Genomic DNA, 12864 nt, shown 5'->3' with positions numbered 1-12864 from the left:
TTGTCATTCAATTGGGTTTGACTTACTTTGCAGTCTCTCTTTCTTTCCACAACTAAACGGAAAGTTTTGTGCCACCATGAACGTAAATCTAAAATTACTCTTTTCCTTTACTATTGCTCTTTGCTTTAGCAAAGAAGGGTCATGTATGATATCTCTGCTTATCAAATAGATATTGACAAATGAGAAACAAATGAAGAATCAATTTATCATTATGAGTCCTGAGCATGAGTATTCAAAGACCACCTGTTAATGTACTTTAGAAGTACTGATGTTCATAGGTGAAAAGCCAACATTTTTATTCTGTTTTTTTTCAAATAAATTGCATATTCAGAATCTTCCTTTTAAACATCATATCTTTATATTTTTGTTGTTTATATCTTGTATGTATTATAGTTTCATGTTAAAATTAGAGTGCACACAGATATTTTACCATACTAAAGAATGCCAAGTAGTAAATGATAAAGATATGTTAAAAAGCATAAGTTAACTTAAAAAAGATGTATAATTAATAATAATAATAATAAACACTTTCCCAATTCTGATGAAAAATGAGCAAAATCTATAGACTTTTTATAAAAGAAGCATTGTTAGTAAACAAATAAATAGATGCTTAATATTATTTATAAAAAGAAAAATGATAACCAACAATGGGATTGTATTTTACACCTGTCCGTTTGGCAAGGCTTAACTCTGATATTCCCAAGTGTTGGAAAGAATGTGGATAACAGGATCTCTTACTCATTGCGGATAGGAGTGTAATTTGTGTTTTTACTTTGGGTAACCATTTGTCATTACTGTGTGGAACAGAGACTTCATATGCCCCACAGCCCACAAATTCCTCCCTTGATATCATAAGAAAATAGTTGCTTATGTGCATCAGGAAATGAGAATACAGACATTTATTCAGTCATAGTTGCAAACAACCTCTGGTGTCCTCAGCTGAGCTTGGGCCTATTAATGGACATTATGGAGAAAGTGGACAAGAAGAATGACTTTCGACTTTGGACCATTAAAGTGCAATTTAGTAAATGACAACTCAGTTTTTTAACTAATTCACTCTGAAAATTATTTTTACATCTTTGGGGATCTGGTGAATATCTAACGCTTGTGTGTGTATGTGTGTTTGCCTAAATGACATGTTATTTAGTCTTAATTGATTTTGAACTTTTTTTTTTTTAAATTTTTTTTTTTTAACGTTTATTTATTTTTGAGACAGAGAGAGACAGAGCATGAACGGGGGAGGGGCAGAGAGAGAGGGAGACACAGAATCGGAAACAGGCTCCAGGCTCTGAGCCATCAGCCCAGAGCCCGACGCGGGGCTCGAACTCACGGACCGCGAGATCGTGACCTGGCTGAAGTCGGACGCTTAACCGACTGCGCCACCCAGGCGCCCCGATTTTGAACTTTTAATAGATGCGTCAGGCAACCCATGATCTTCTTCCATTTCTCTTTATTACTCAGCATTCTGTTACTGATTCGTACATATTTTCATTTAGCAGTGGTTCACTTATTTTCATGATTGTTATAGGATATTCCATTATTTTCATATTATTTTCATAGTTATACAGTTATTATTTTCATATTTATGATATATTTTTGTTTATCTGATATTTATCTGGGCATCCTGTGTTTTCATTTGATTGTGAATTATACTATATCACAATTAAAAATTTATTAATCTAATTCTTTGCATCCAAGACCCATTAAGATGAAAACAACTAACAAATATTATACTCTATATAATGTTATATGGAGTATATTTATATGAAATTATTATTTCATCCAAGATAGAAAATAGAGACAGGGGAGTAGATATCAAACATAGTATTATTGAGGAATATTCCAGAATATTTCAAATCTGGAATAAATATGTTTCTTTTTAGTTGCTAGCTTGTCTTCTCTCTTTTTATTTGGGATTATTAATGATAATGCTAAATTAATGATGTCATACAAATTATAAGTAGGCCTTTTATCCATAAGAAAAAATGATGAGTTCTCAAGCAAATTTACTTTTTAATTTTTTTTTCAATGTTTATTTATTTTTGGGACAGAGAGAGACAGAGCATGAACGGGGGAGGGGCAGAGAGAGAGGGAGACACAGAATGGGAAACAGGCTCCAGGCTCTGAGCCATCAGCCCAGAGCCTGACGTGGGGCTCGAACTCACGGACCGCGAGATCGTGACCTGGCTGAAGTCTGACGCTTAACCGACTGCACCACCCAGGCGCCCCGCAAATTGACTTTTTGAAGCACCAATATTTTCCCATTTCTCTCACTTCTACAAAAGAGTCAGGTTAAAGCTTTTCTTTTTAATAAAGCAATATTAATCATTATGTTTTTCTTTCTTTTTAAATATAGGGTAATTGCAGGGGCGCCTGAGTGCTCAGTCAGTTGAGTGTCCGACTTTGGCTCAGGTCATGATCTTGGGGCTTGTGGCTTTGAGCCCCACGTTGGGCTCTGTGCTGACAGCTCGGAGCCTGGAGACTGCTTTAGATTCTTTGTCTCCCTTTCTCTCTGACTCTCCCCTGCTCATGCTCTGTCTGTCTGTCTCTCTCAAAAATAAATAAACATTAAAAATAAAAAATAAATAAAAATAGGGTAATTGCACAGTTCTCAGTAGCCATCTTCTCGCCTATGGCAGAAATAAAATTGTATGACTAACATAAATACCTGAAATGTACATATCGCATTTAAAAATTTTTTTTTTCAACGTTTATTTATTTTTGGGACAGAGAGAGACAGAGCATGAACGGGGGAGGGGCAGAGAGAGAGGGAGACACAGAATCGGAAAGAGGCTCCAGGCTCTGAGCCATCAGCCCAGAGCCTGACGCGGGGCTCGAACTCACGGACCGCGAGATCGTGACCTGGCTGAAGTCGGACGCTTAACCGACTGCGCCACCCAGGCGCCCCATTTTTTTTTTTTTTTAATTTTTTTTTCACGTTTTAAAAAATAACTTCATTAATTAGATCTGTGGAATCATAGTCTCTAATATTTACCTGATGGAATATTTTAACAAGAATAGACAAGTGGGGCACCTGGGTGTTTCAGTTAGTTAAGCATTCGACTTTAGCTCAGGTGATGAGCTTGCAGTTTGTGAGTTCAAGCCCTGCCTTGGGCTCTGTGCTGACAGCTCAGAGCCTAGAGCCTGCTTTGAATTCTGTGTGTGTGTGTCTCTCTCTCTGTTCCTCCACTACTTGCGCTCTATCTTTCTCTCTCTCTCTCTCTCTCTCTCTCTCAAAAATAAAAATAAAGATTAAAAAAAATTTTTTTTAACGAATAGACAAGTAATTTGCTGCTGGAGAGCTCTAGTCCACCCATCTTATCTTATAAGCCTTCTGTTGAGCATGTATTAATTAGGTCATGATGAGGAAAACTCACCCAGAAATTCTGATGTGATAATCTTTAGGGCTTCCATAACTTTTGATATATTTCTATATGCTCTATTCTTTTTCTCTTTTTAATGTGTTTTAGATGGGGGAAGGGCAGAGAGAGGAAGAGAGAGAATCACAAGCAGTCTCCACATTCAGCATGAAGCCCAGTGCAGGGCTCCATCTCACGACCATGAGATCATGACTTGAGCTGAAATCAAGAGTCAAACACTTAACTGGCTGAGTCACCCAGGCACCTCTACTCCTTTTATTTTAATTGAAGAGTGTTTGACACAAAATATTACATTAGTTTTAGGTATATAACATAGTGATTCAAAATTCTATAGATTATGCCATGCTGACGGCAATTGTAGCTACCATCTGTCATAATACATCACTATTACAATACCATTGAGTATATTCCGTATGCTGTGCCTTTCTTCCCCATGACTTATTCATTCTATAAGTGGAAGCCTGTGCCTCCCACTTCCCTTCATCCATTTGCACCCCACCCCTCTTCCTTCTGGCAGTTATGAGTTTATTCTCAGTATTTATGGATTTCTTTCTGTTTTTTGTTTGTTCACTTTTTTTTTTTTTAGATTCCACAAATAATTGAAATCGTGATGATTTTCTTTCTCAACCTGACTTCACTTATTTTAGCATAATATCCTTTAGGTCTATTCATGTTTTCATAAATGGCAAGATTTCTTTCTTTATGGTTGAGAAATATTCCATATGTGTGTGTGTGTGTGTGTGTGTGTGTGTGTGTGTGTGTGTACATACATACCTACATACATCCTACATCTTCTTTATTTATATATCAATGGATACTTGGGTTGCTTCCATATCATGGCTATTGTAAATACTGCAATAAACATAGGAGTGCACATATATTTTCAACTTAGTGCTTTCATTTTCTTTAGGTAAATACCCAGTAGTGGAATACTGAATTGTATGGTATTTGAATTTTTAATTTTTTTCATGAACATCCAGTCTGGTTTTCAGTGGCTGCAACATGTTACATTCCCACAAACAGTGCACCTGGGTTTCTTTTACTCCACATTTTCACAAATACTTGTTATGTCTTGCCTTTTTGATACTAGCCATTCTCACAGGCGTCAGGTGATATCTCATTGTGGTTTTGATTTGCATTTCCATGATGATGAGTGATGTTGAGCATCTTTTCATGGGTCTGTAGGCCAACTGCATGTCTTCCATTACTCTATAGGCTCTATTCTTTAGTGCAGCTGCACCTGAATGCAATCACTTAAAAGAAAATTATGCTCGAAATATAATGATTAGAAAGCCCTAGACAATTTGAAGTCAGTAGAATAGCACACACTGAAGTTCAAAGAAATAATTTATATAAATATACATGCTACAATATCCTTTTCCTCCTTTCTCTAGCCAAAGCGTTTCCAATTTATTGACTTTTGGGGTAGAGGAATATTGACACTCTTCTCATCAAAGTCACCTTGTCTGCCCTGTTTTTTAGTTATTAATAAAATTCAGAGACTATTAGTTTTCACTATCTATTAAACATAAAAATTGTTGGGCCGCCTGGGTGGCTCACTTGGTTAAGCATCCGACTTTGGCTCAGGTCATGCTTTGCACACTGACAGCTCAGAGCCTGGCTTTGGATTCTGTGTCTCCCTTTCTATCTCTGTCCCCCCCCCCCCTCCGCCAACTTGTGCTTGCTCGCTCTCTCTCTCTCTCTCAAAAAGCATATATGTATATAAATATTTAAAAAGTAAATAAATAAAAATAAAAATAAAAATTGGTTTTTAAATGTTTTAGTGTATGGTCTATGATCCAAATCAATAAATATTAATTTGGCTATTCACATTTATTGAACAATAAATACATATGTGAGATACTCTACAGGGTATTGATCAATAGGTCCCTATTCAATAGTTTTAAAAACTACCTACTTGTACCATGGCATTTTTTGCATTTAGTACTTTACACAATATTCTAGTATCAATAAAATGCATGGTTCCAAGAAAAAAGAGACCATCTATTAAGTTTATACAACATGGATGTCATGGGTATCACAAAGAAATATAACTTAAACACTAATTGAGTAGCTAAGAAAAGAGAACATGAAAAAAATACAATAAGATATTTGATTTTAAGTTTTTTGCATATAAACACAGTTATGGCTGTAAAAACAAATCATGGCTTGCTTCAGAGCTACAAGATAAAAAACAATCTATTTGCTTCTTCTTTGTTCATTTAATTTGAAGCCAGGCAGAGAAAGAGAGCCCATTCTTAGCATCATACCATGGACTAAATTTTGGTTTGCCTTCTTTCCTAGCCTCCCTTCATCTCCTTTTCCTTTGTATCAGTTAAGTGCGTAGTGACCATTTTCCTCCTCTCATCCCTTTAAGGTCAACTGACTTTCTAAAATCCTCCATCATGTATATTTCATGGTCTTTTATAGACTGCAGTGTTAAAGAAACTTATTCATAATATATACTTAATCACATATTTGAAAAATTAGTATTTTATTTTTCTAGAATAAGAGATGGTTTTTTCTAAACTTTTTTGTCATGTATCAATAAACTAAAAATAGATTGAATGATGAGAGAAGTTATGGCCCAAATAAATTAAACATAAGGGGTATAGGTATCAGTCTGTAGGGATCTTGGTAGGGTACAGGTGCAGGGAGCAGGAAGAAAAGATCATAGGGTCCACAGAGACCTACCCTCTTGTTTTAATCATTCTCTATGTGTTAAAAATATACCCACTGACACTTGAAGGCTTAGAGCATTATCCAACTCAAGGTCCTAGGCCAGTTGTTTTGTTTTGTTTATTTACTTTTGTAAGTAGAGATGGCTATAAATATTTTTATCACCAGCTTGTTGCAAGATCGTGCACAATACCCACCCAAACTGTACAGTTCCCATGTTTCTCTTGTGTCTCAATCTTAAGACAACCAAATCCTTCTTACGAGTTAGTGCTAATTTTAACCCCATCTCTTATTCTTCTCCTATTGCTCTGTCCTTTCTCATCCTCAAGTCCTACAAATGCATATTTTATCTTTTCTGGCACTTCTGACATTTAAGTTTGTGTTTAATGATTTCTTGCCCTGATCTTCAGTATCTGACACCTTGCAACACTATCATTATCTTATTTCTACCTCAAGTTATAATGTTTCTGACAAGAGTGAATCATTGCAATAGAGCCTCTTAATAGGGGCATTACTGTGGCAATAAAAGATGTAAATCGCAGTCCCAAACATCCTAGAAGAGCAATCATGAAACAGTGATCAATGATTAAATGAACTGCACATATAATTATATACATATAAGGTCAGATGAATCACTTGAGCTGAAAAGGACAGGGAGTATTTTAGAGAAATACAATTTGAATAAGGAGCAGATCAAGTTGTGAAAGTTTTATAGCAGGTGGAGCAGGTTGAACAAAAGTACAAAACAAAGCATATACATTTAAGGAATAAAAGTAATAGTAAGCAATACTTGTAATAATTGCATTGTTACTGATCCATCCCTTGTAGGGCATACTGTTGTAGGGGTTTAGTCTCTTTTATTTGATGGGGATAGATTTACATTGAATACAAACAAACTTTCATCTAATGCTTTGTATAATGATTAATAATGAAGCTCCTAGGTATATCTCTTAAACTCCAGGCTTTTATTATTTAAAAAAATTCAAACATCCCCTGTAGGATCTTATGAATATATATTTTTAAGTTCTTTTTATTTTAAGAGAGAGAGAGACAGACAGAGAGAAGAGGGGAGGGGGAGAAGAGAGGAAGAGAGAATCCTAAGCAGGCTCGACATTGTCAGTTGTCAGCGCAGAGCCCCACACGGGGCTCCATCTCATGACCATGAGATCATGACCTGAGCCAAAATCAAGAGTTGGTCGCTACCTGACTTAGCAGTGTAGGTTCCATCTCTCACTCCCACCCCCTGCTGGATATTCTAAAAGGACTATAACCATAACACGTCTGAAATTGAAATGTTTCAGAATTTCCTCAAAATATGTTTTTTGTTTTTCATTTTTTCCTAACTTAAGTTACAATAGCAACATTCACCCAGTGCTAAAATCTTGAAACATAAAATTACTTTGGATACTTACTTGTTTTTCAGTGTTCAAATCTAATCATTAAATTCTTTTGTTTTTATCTATCATCTCTCTTGCATGTGTCTCTTCCTCTCTATGCCCCTGCTTCACCCTTGACTTCTTGGCATTGCTTGACTAAATTGTCGTGAGATCCTCTTACCAGATCTAATGACCTTAGGCTGTCATCAGATCCAGCTCAGTTTTTATCCAACTGCCAGAGTAATAGTTATAAATTCAAATCTGATTTTGTTGCTTTTTTTGACTTTAAACTTCACCATTCATGAAACACAGCAATCAGCTCTGCTATATTCCTGTTAGTAATAGTGCATGCATTATTAATATCAACAGTAATCATGGGGCTGACCCCCATTTCTCCAGTAATCTTTTTAAGCTACTTGTGCATATTGTTAAGGTTATTCTAATAACATAGTCTGTAATTTCATTTAAGTGGGAAACACTACATCATGAATTTTTCACTTATATTGCCAGAAAATATATGAAAAAGTTACCATTCTGTTCTTTAAGTCCTATAACATTGTCTTCTTGCCCTTTCCTCATCCTTATGGCAATTATTACTTTACCCCAAATTAGCAAACTGGTTGCCCGCAGGTAGAAATTGGCGCCTATAAATATATTTAAAAGTATTGGTCTATAGTTAAAAATCATGAGATTGTAAATTAAAGTCTTGGTTTCTAGCTTATCTTGAAAAAAAATGCAACACTAGAAATACTATATGAACTTTCTTAGAAGATGATAGTTTTCTGGAGCCGAGGGACCACTGCCCCTTTTAGATAGTCTGACTATTCCATTTGCCCTCAATTTACCCATACAGCTTAATTCTACTTGTCTATACTCTGTCCCTCTAGGCATTTGGGTGTGGGAGTCCTACTCTACCATAGACTATAGAGAAACAGAATGCTTGTCTCATCCTTTCCAATATTAGATGGAAAGGATTTTAATGAGCCTGGTTTCTCAACCTTCTAGCACTTTCAGTTCTACTATGGTAATGGTAATATTGTGAATGTTCAAGAAGTGAGTTTTGGTAGAATTGAATGATACATGTGAATGAGGTACTGCAAAATCTTCCCAAGCTGCCTAGAAACATGCATTTTCTTCTCAACTTGATCAAATGTCTTGCCTCCCTAATTTAATTGGTTTAGTTAACCATCTGCATATTTATTTTCCTCTGTTTATCCAACCTTGCTTGGCTTTAATTGAATGTTCCTGGATGGCAGAGTTCATGCATTTTAATGCCCTTTGTACCATGCCCAGTGTCAAAAAATGCACTGGTAGGTGTAATTGCTAAATAATTCCAATAAACACATGCAGAAAATATTTCTGCATCCTTTTATTTCAATAGTAATTAAGCGATTAAATATATAGATAACTTAATAGCCTTATTGGCAATAATAAACCTTTCAAAACACTAATTTAAAGCCATATCAAGTTGAGACTCAACCAGAACTGTATTAGTATCTGTAATTAGGGTCATTGTAGATCAAAGGGTCTCCTGTGGCCACTAGAAAGAATGAATCTCCCAGATGCAACAAATGATAACATTAATGGTTTATGCTAAGAGAGATTTGCCTGAGACTTCTGATGTCCTGTGACTAAGCTGCAAGAATGTGTTTCTTACACATGTACCATCATCAGCAAGTTACTTTGTAGCATCAGTGACCTGCTCACAACTCTCTAAATTCAGAGAAGCTTCAGCAGCTTGGGCCCCTGAAAAGGTATTTGGAAAGTTTCCCAGTTTATGTGCTGTATAAGCTGGAGGCAGTATAGTGATAATTAATAAAGTGCCAGACTGGATAATTGTAGAAACTGTAAAAGATACTATAAAATGTTGTTACCGGAGGCACAGACACACCTGTGAATGTGTGAAGTTAATTTCTGTGAGAAACATCACATGTGAGTGGATGAGGACGACAGAGGTGAGATGTTCTTTAAATAATTCAGAAGGGAAGCTCTCTTCCAAAACGTAAAGAAAGGAACTCCTGCTGGTGAGATAATGCAGGATTTATTCAAGGAGTTTCTCTTGTATTCTCTTGTTATACATACTCATCTTCTTGAGCAATTTTTAAATAAATAGTAAACCTCCCTTTATTGTGTAACAATACACCTCTTGACACTGTAGTATTGAAAGACCTGATCTTATTTTCTCAATGTCACCCTAAATTCTGTGCAGACAAATTTCCATTAAGTTTTCCTACACAGTAAGTTAATGACAGAGAAAGGAAGAATAAGAGTGAGGATACCAACCTCATAATATTTTCATGAGGAATATTGAGGACTATTGAGATTTGCTAAATTATAAGCAATTTACAGAGCTGATAATAGATCAATGGTAGCTCTCTTTCTATCATTTTTTGTTGTTAGTTCCATTATTATTGAAATGAAAACTAAAATCCTTGAGGTGAATTACTGCCAATGACTATTCTGATCTTCTTTTGAAGTGTCTTCTACATGGGCTGTATAAGATAGATGTATGGAGGCAAAACTCCCAAATCTTAATATTGCCATATAACAGTATTTTTTTCCCAGAGCATTGCATTCTCTTGTGTATCAGGCTTAGAGATTAACTATGTTATTCTAACAATTTTCTAACACCAGCTGGGTGTCCTATAGTTTGATTCAATTCTAACCACCCAGAATTAGTGTAGACCCTACCGGTTAAGGATTTAGTGCCTGCCCCCACTTAAAATATCAGCTGCATGTCCCAAGTCCCTAAGCTACCTGCATTTCAGACTAACTTGGCTGTAAATTTGGTGGTTCCCACAGTCCTCCTTCAGGTTTGATAATTTGCTAGAATGATACAGAAAGTGCTGTACTTATGAATACTCATTTATTTTAGAGAATACAAATGAAGAGCTAGATGAAGAGGTAAATAGGGCAGGTCCAGAAGGGTCCCAGCATAGTCTCTGTCTCTGTGGAGTTGGGGGATGCCACCTTCCCGGTACATTAGTATGTTTACTAATAAGGAAGCACCTCCAAATTTCATCATTCATAGTTTTTTTTATTGAGCTCTCATTACCTAGGCATGATTATCATTGGCCATGCAACTGAACATCTCCCGTCCCTCCGCCCACCCTGGCCTCCAATTAGAGTTAAAAGTTCTAATCTTCTAGTCAGGTGGTGGGCACCCCCTCCAGAAGCTGTCTAGCCACTCTTCCCTGGCTTCTACCCCTTGAATCATGTCATTCCTATACACCAAGCATGGTTAAAATTAATAATAAATGACACTCCTTTCGCTCAGAAAACTACAAGTATTTTAGAAGCTCTGTGCAAAGAATCAGGAAAAAAGACTCAATATATATTTTTTATTATACCACACAAACTATTTCAAATATTGATTAGGCTGAGTTTCTTGTCCTTTCCATTGTGTTTTGAGGATTTCTAAATTTAAAAACCTTGACTTCTCTTTTTTTCCATTTTTAAAAGAGTTCAGTCTTATAGAAATTGGCCTGACATAAAGTATACAAAATTATTTACATACGTATTTCTCTGCAGAAGCTATACAAACTAGTTTGCCCAAAATGCATATACGGTTTATTTTATTTTTTGTATTTTGTAGACTTTTGGCGCATTAACTCAAATTGTTTGCCTTTTCTTTGCATCTGAAATTAAATATAATCTCTATTTCAAATCAAATTATTTCTCCACTCTCAATATATTTCTTTTTCACTTCATTTTCAATTATTTCTGATAGTAGGCCTATTCAATGATAGAATTGTAGGCTCAAAATCAATCAGGTGCAGTGTAGTTATAATCAAGTATAATCAGTATTTATGTTTTAATTAATTTTACTATGGGAGTGTCCTCTAAAGAGACTCTGTCTTTAATATAAGTATCTTCTTTTAAATACAAGTATGAAACCTATAAGGAAACAAAACTAGAGACAGAAATTATGATACCACAACATGTTACTCTTTCTTCCTTCCTTCCTCCCTCCTTCCCTTTCTTTTCTTTTTTTCTTTCCTTTCCTTTCCTTTTCTTCTTTCCTTCCTACCTCCCTTCCTTCCTTCCTTCCTTCCTTCCCTTCTAACTTGAAAATATAAAAGTATTTTGGTTACTTAAAAAGTTCAGTAAGTTTTTGCTTTTTTCTTATGAAAATATTAACATAGTCTTCACATGATATACATAAAAAAGATATGCTAGAAAATTTTCTTCCTAATGAAATTTGTAATATGGCCTCTCCAAGTGTTTATATCCATCGGAATAAGTATACATGCATACATGCATATTTATAATAGAAATCAAAATGCCTTTTCCACAGAGTTATGATGAGAATTCAAATCTTTTTAAATATCTACATTAAATATCCAAATGCATATTAATGTCTCTGTTATTAAGGTTTTTACTGCTTTTGTAACTGCCTTTTTTTTTATTTCTAGGTAACCTTCAAAGCCTCAAAACATTCAGTTTCACCAGATTTAAAATATGTTCTTCTGGCATATGATGTCAAACAGGTAAAGAAGTGATCTTCTTTGAAAATCTTTCCTTGTGATTCATTCAGGTAACAAGTCATAGTTTTATTTGGTCATCTACTCCTCTAGAAACAATTTGACATATCCATTAGCTGCAGGGGATACTGATAACCGGTATTGCACAAGAGAGGTTTGGAGAAAGTGTCCTGTCTTCCATACCTGGCTAGCAAATACCTGCAGCAGTCTACTAGGTCTACATGTTTCCTAGTCTGTCTCTTTTAGAGGAGAATGTGGAAGGTGTATAGCAAATTGGACAAAGTAAGCCTTTTGCCATTTTCAGGACAGCCTTATTATATATGCAAGTGCTTCATGTATGTATAGGTTAAGGAGTTTGCTGATGGCTGTGTCCTGAGATGCAGTGTACATAATGGGAAGGGACTGGTGAAAACATTGATTCTGGTTGTGGTCAATGAATTCTTTTGTGGTATTTGAGCATAAGCCTGTGGTTGTAGAAAATTCTGAAAGCAGGTCAAACCAAGGAATCAATTCTGAACAAATAAAATGCTCTAATTGCAATTAGCATTTCATTATTCTGTGTCAGCTCTACAGCACACAATTAGAACAATATGTATGGTTGTTGAGTATTTTGTATTTAGATATAATTTGCACTGTTAAGAAGCAAAGTAAATGTTGAAAGTCAATTCAGCAGATTAGCTTTTGTAGAAAATAAGTGATTGGAAATCATTCAAGAAATTTTTATGTGCTTTAAGACAATAAAAATTTATAGACTTAAGACAGAAGTCCTCATATAAAGCATTGAAAGCCTTTGAACACATAAAATTTCACAGTTCCAAGGACCTTCTAAGTAATGATTTTAGTCTTTTAGTATTTTGGAATATACATGCACTATGTTTTTAGACAAGTTTATATATTTTCATTTAAAATAACTAATTTACACTGCAGAAGATGAGAGATTATGAT

At 35.3% G+C, this 12864-nt stretch overlaps 1 protein-coding gene across 3 annotated transcripts in view; it reads left to right on the top strand.

The window, feature by feature from the left end:
• The window catches only part of DPP10 (dipeptidyl peptidase like 10), a 1361034-nt gene that overhangs the window by 1049480 nt on the left and 298690 nt on the right, over positions 1-12864 (top strand). For all 3 annotated transcript variants that reach the window (XM_045479564.1, XM_045479563.1, XM_045479565.1), the window contains exon 5: positions 11851-11925. In XM_045479564.1, coding sequence (XP_045335520.1) covers positions 11851-11925 — 75 coding nt within the window. The remainder of the gene's footprint in view (positions 1-11850; positions 11926-12864) is intronic.

This window comes from Leopardus geoffroyi, chromosome C1 (assembly GCF_018350155.1).
Source record: "Leopardus geoffroyi isolate Oge1 chromosome C1, O.geoffroyi_Oge1_pat1.0, whole genome shotgun sequence".
Taxonomy (NCBI): domain Eukaryota; kingdom Metazoa; phylum Chordata; class Mammalia; order Carnivora; family Felidae; genus Leopardus; species Leopardus geoffroyi.
The sequence above is the reverse complement of the archived record's forward strand: the minus strand, read 5'-3'. Positions and strand labels throughout refer to the sequence as shown.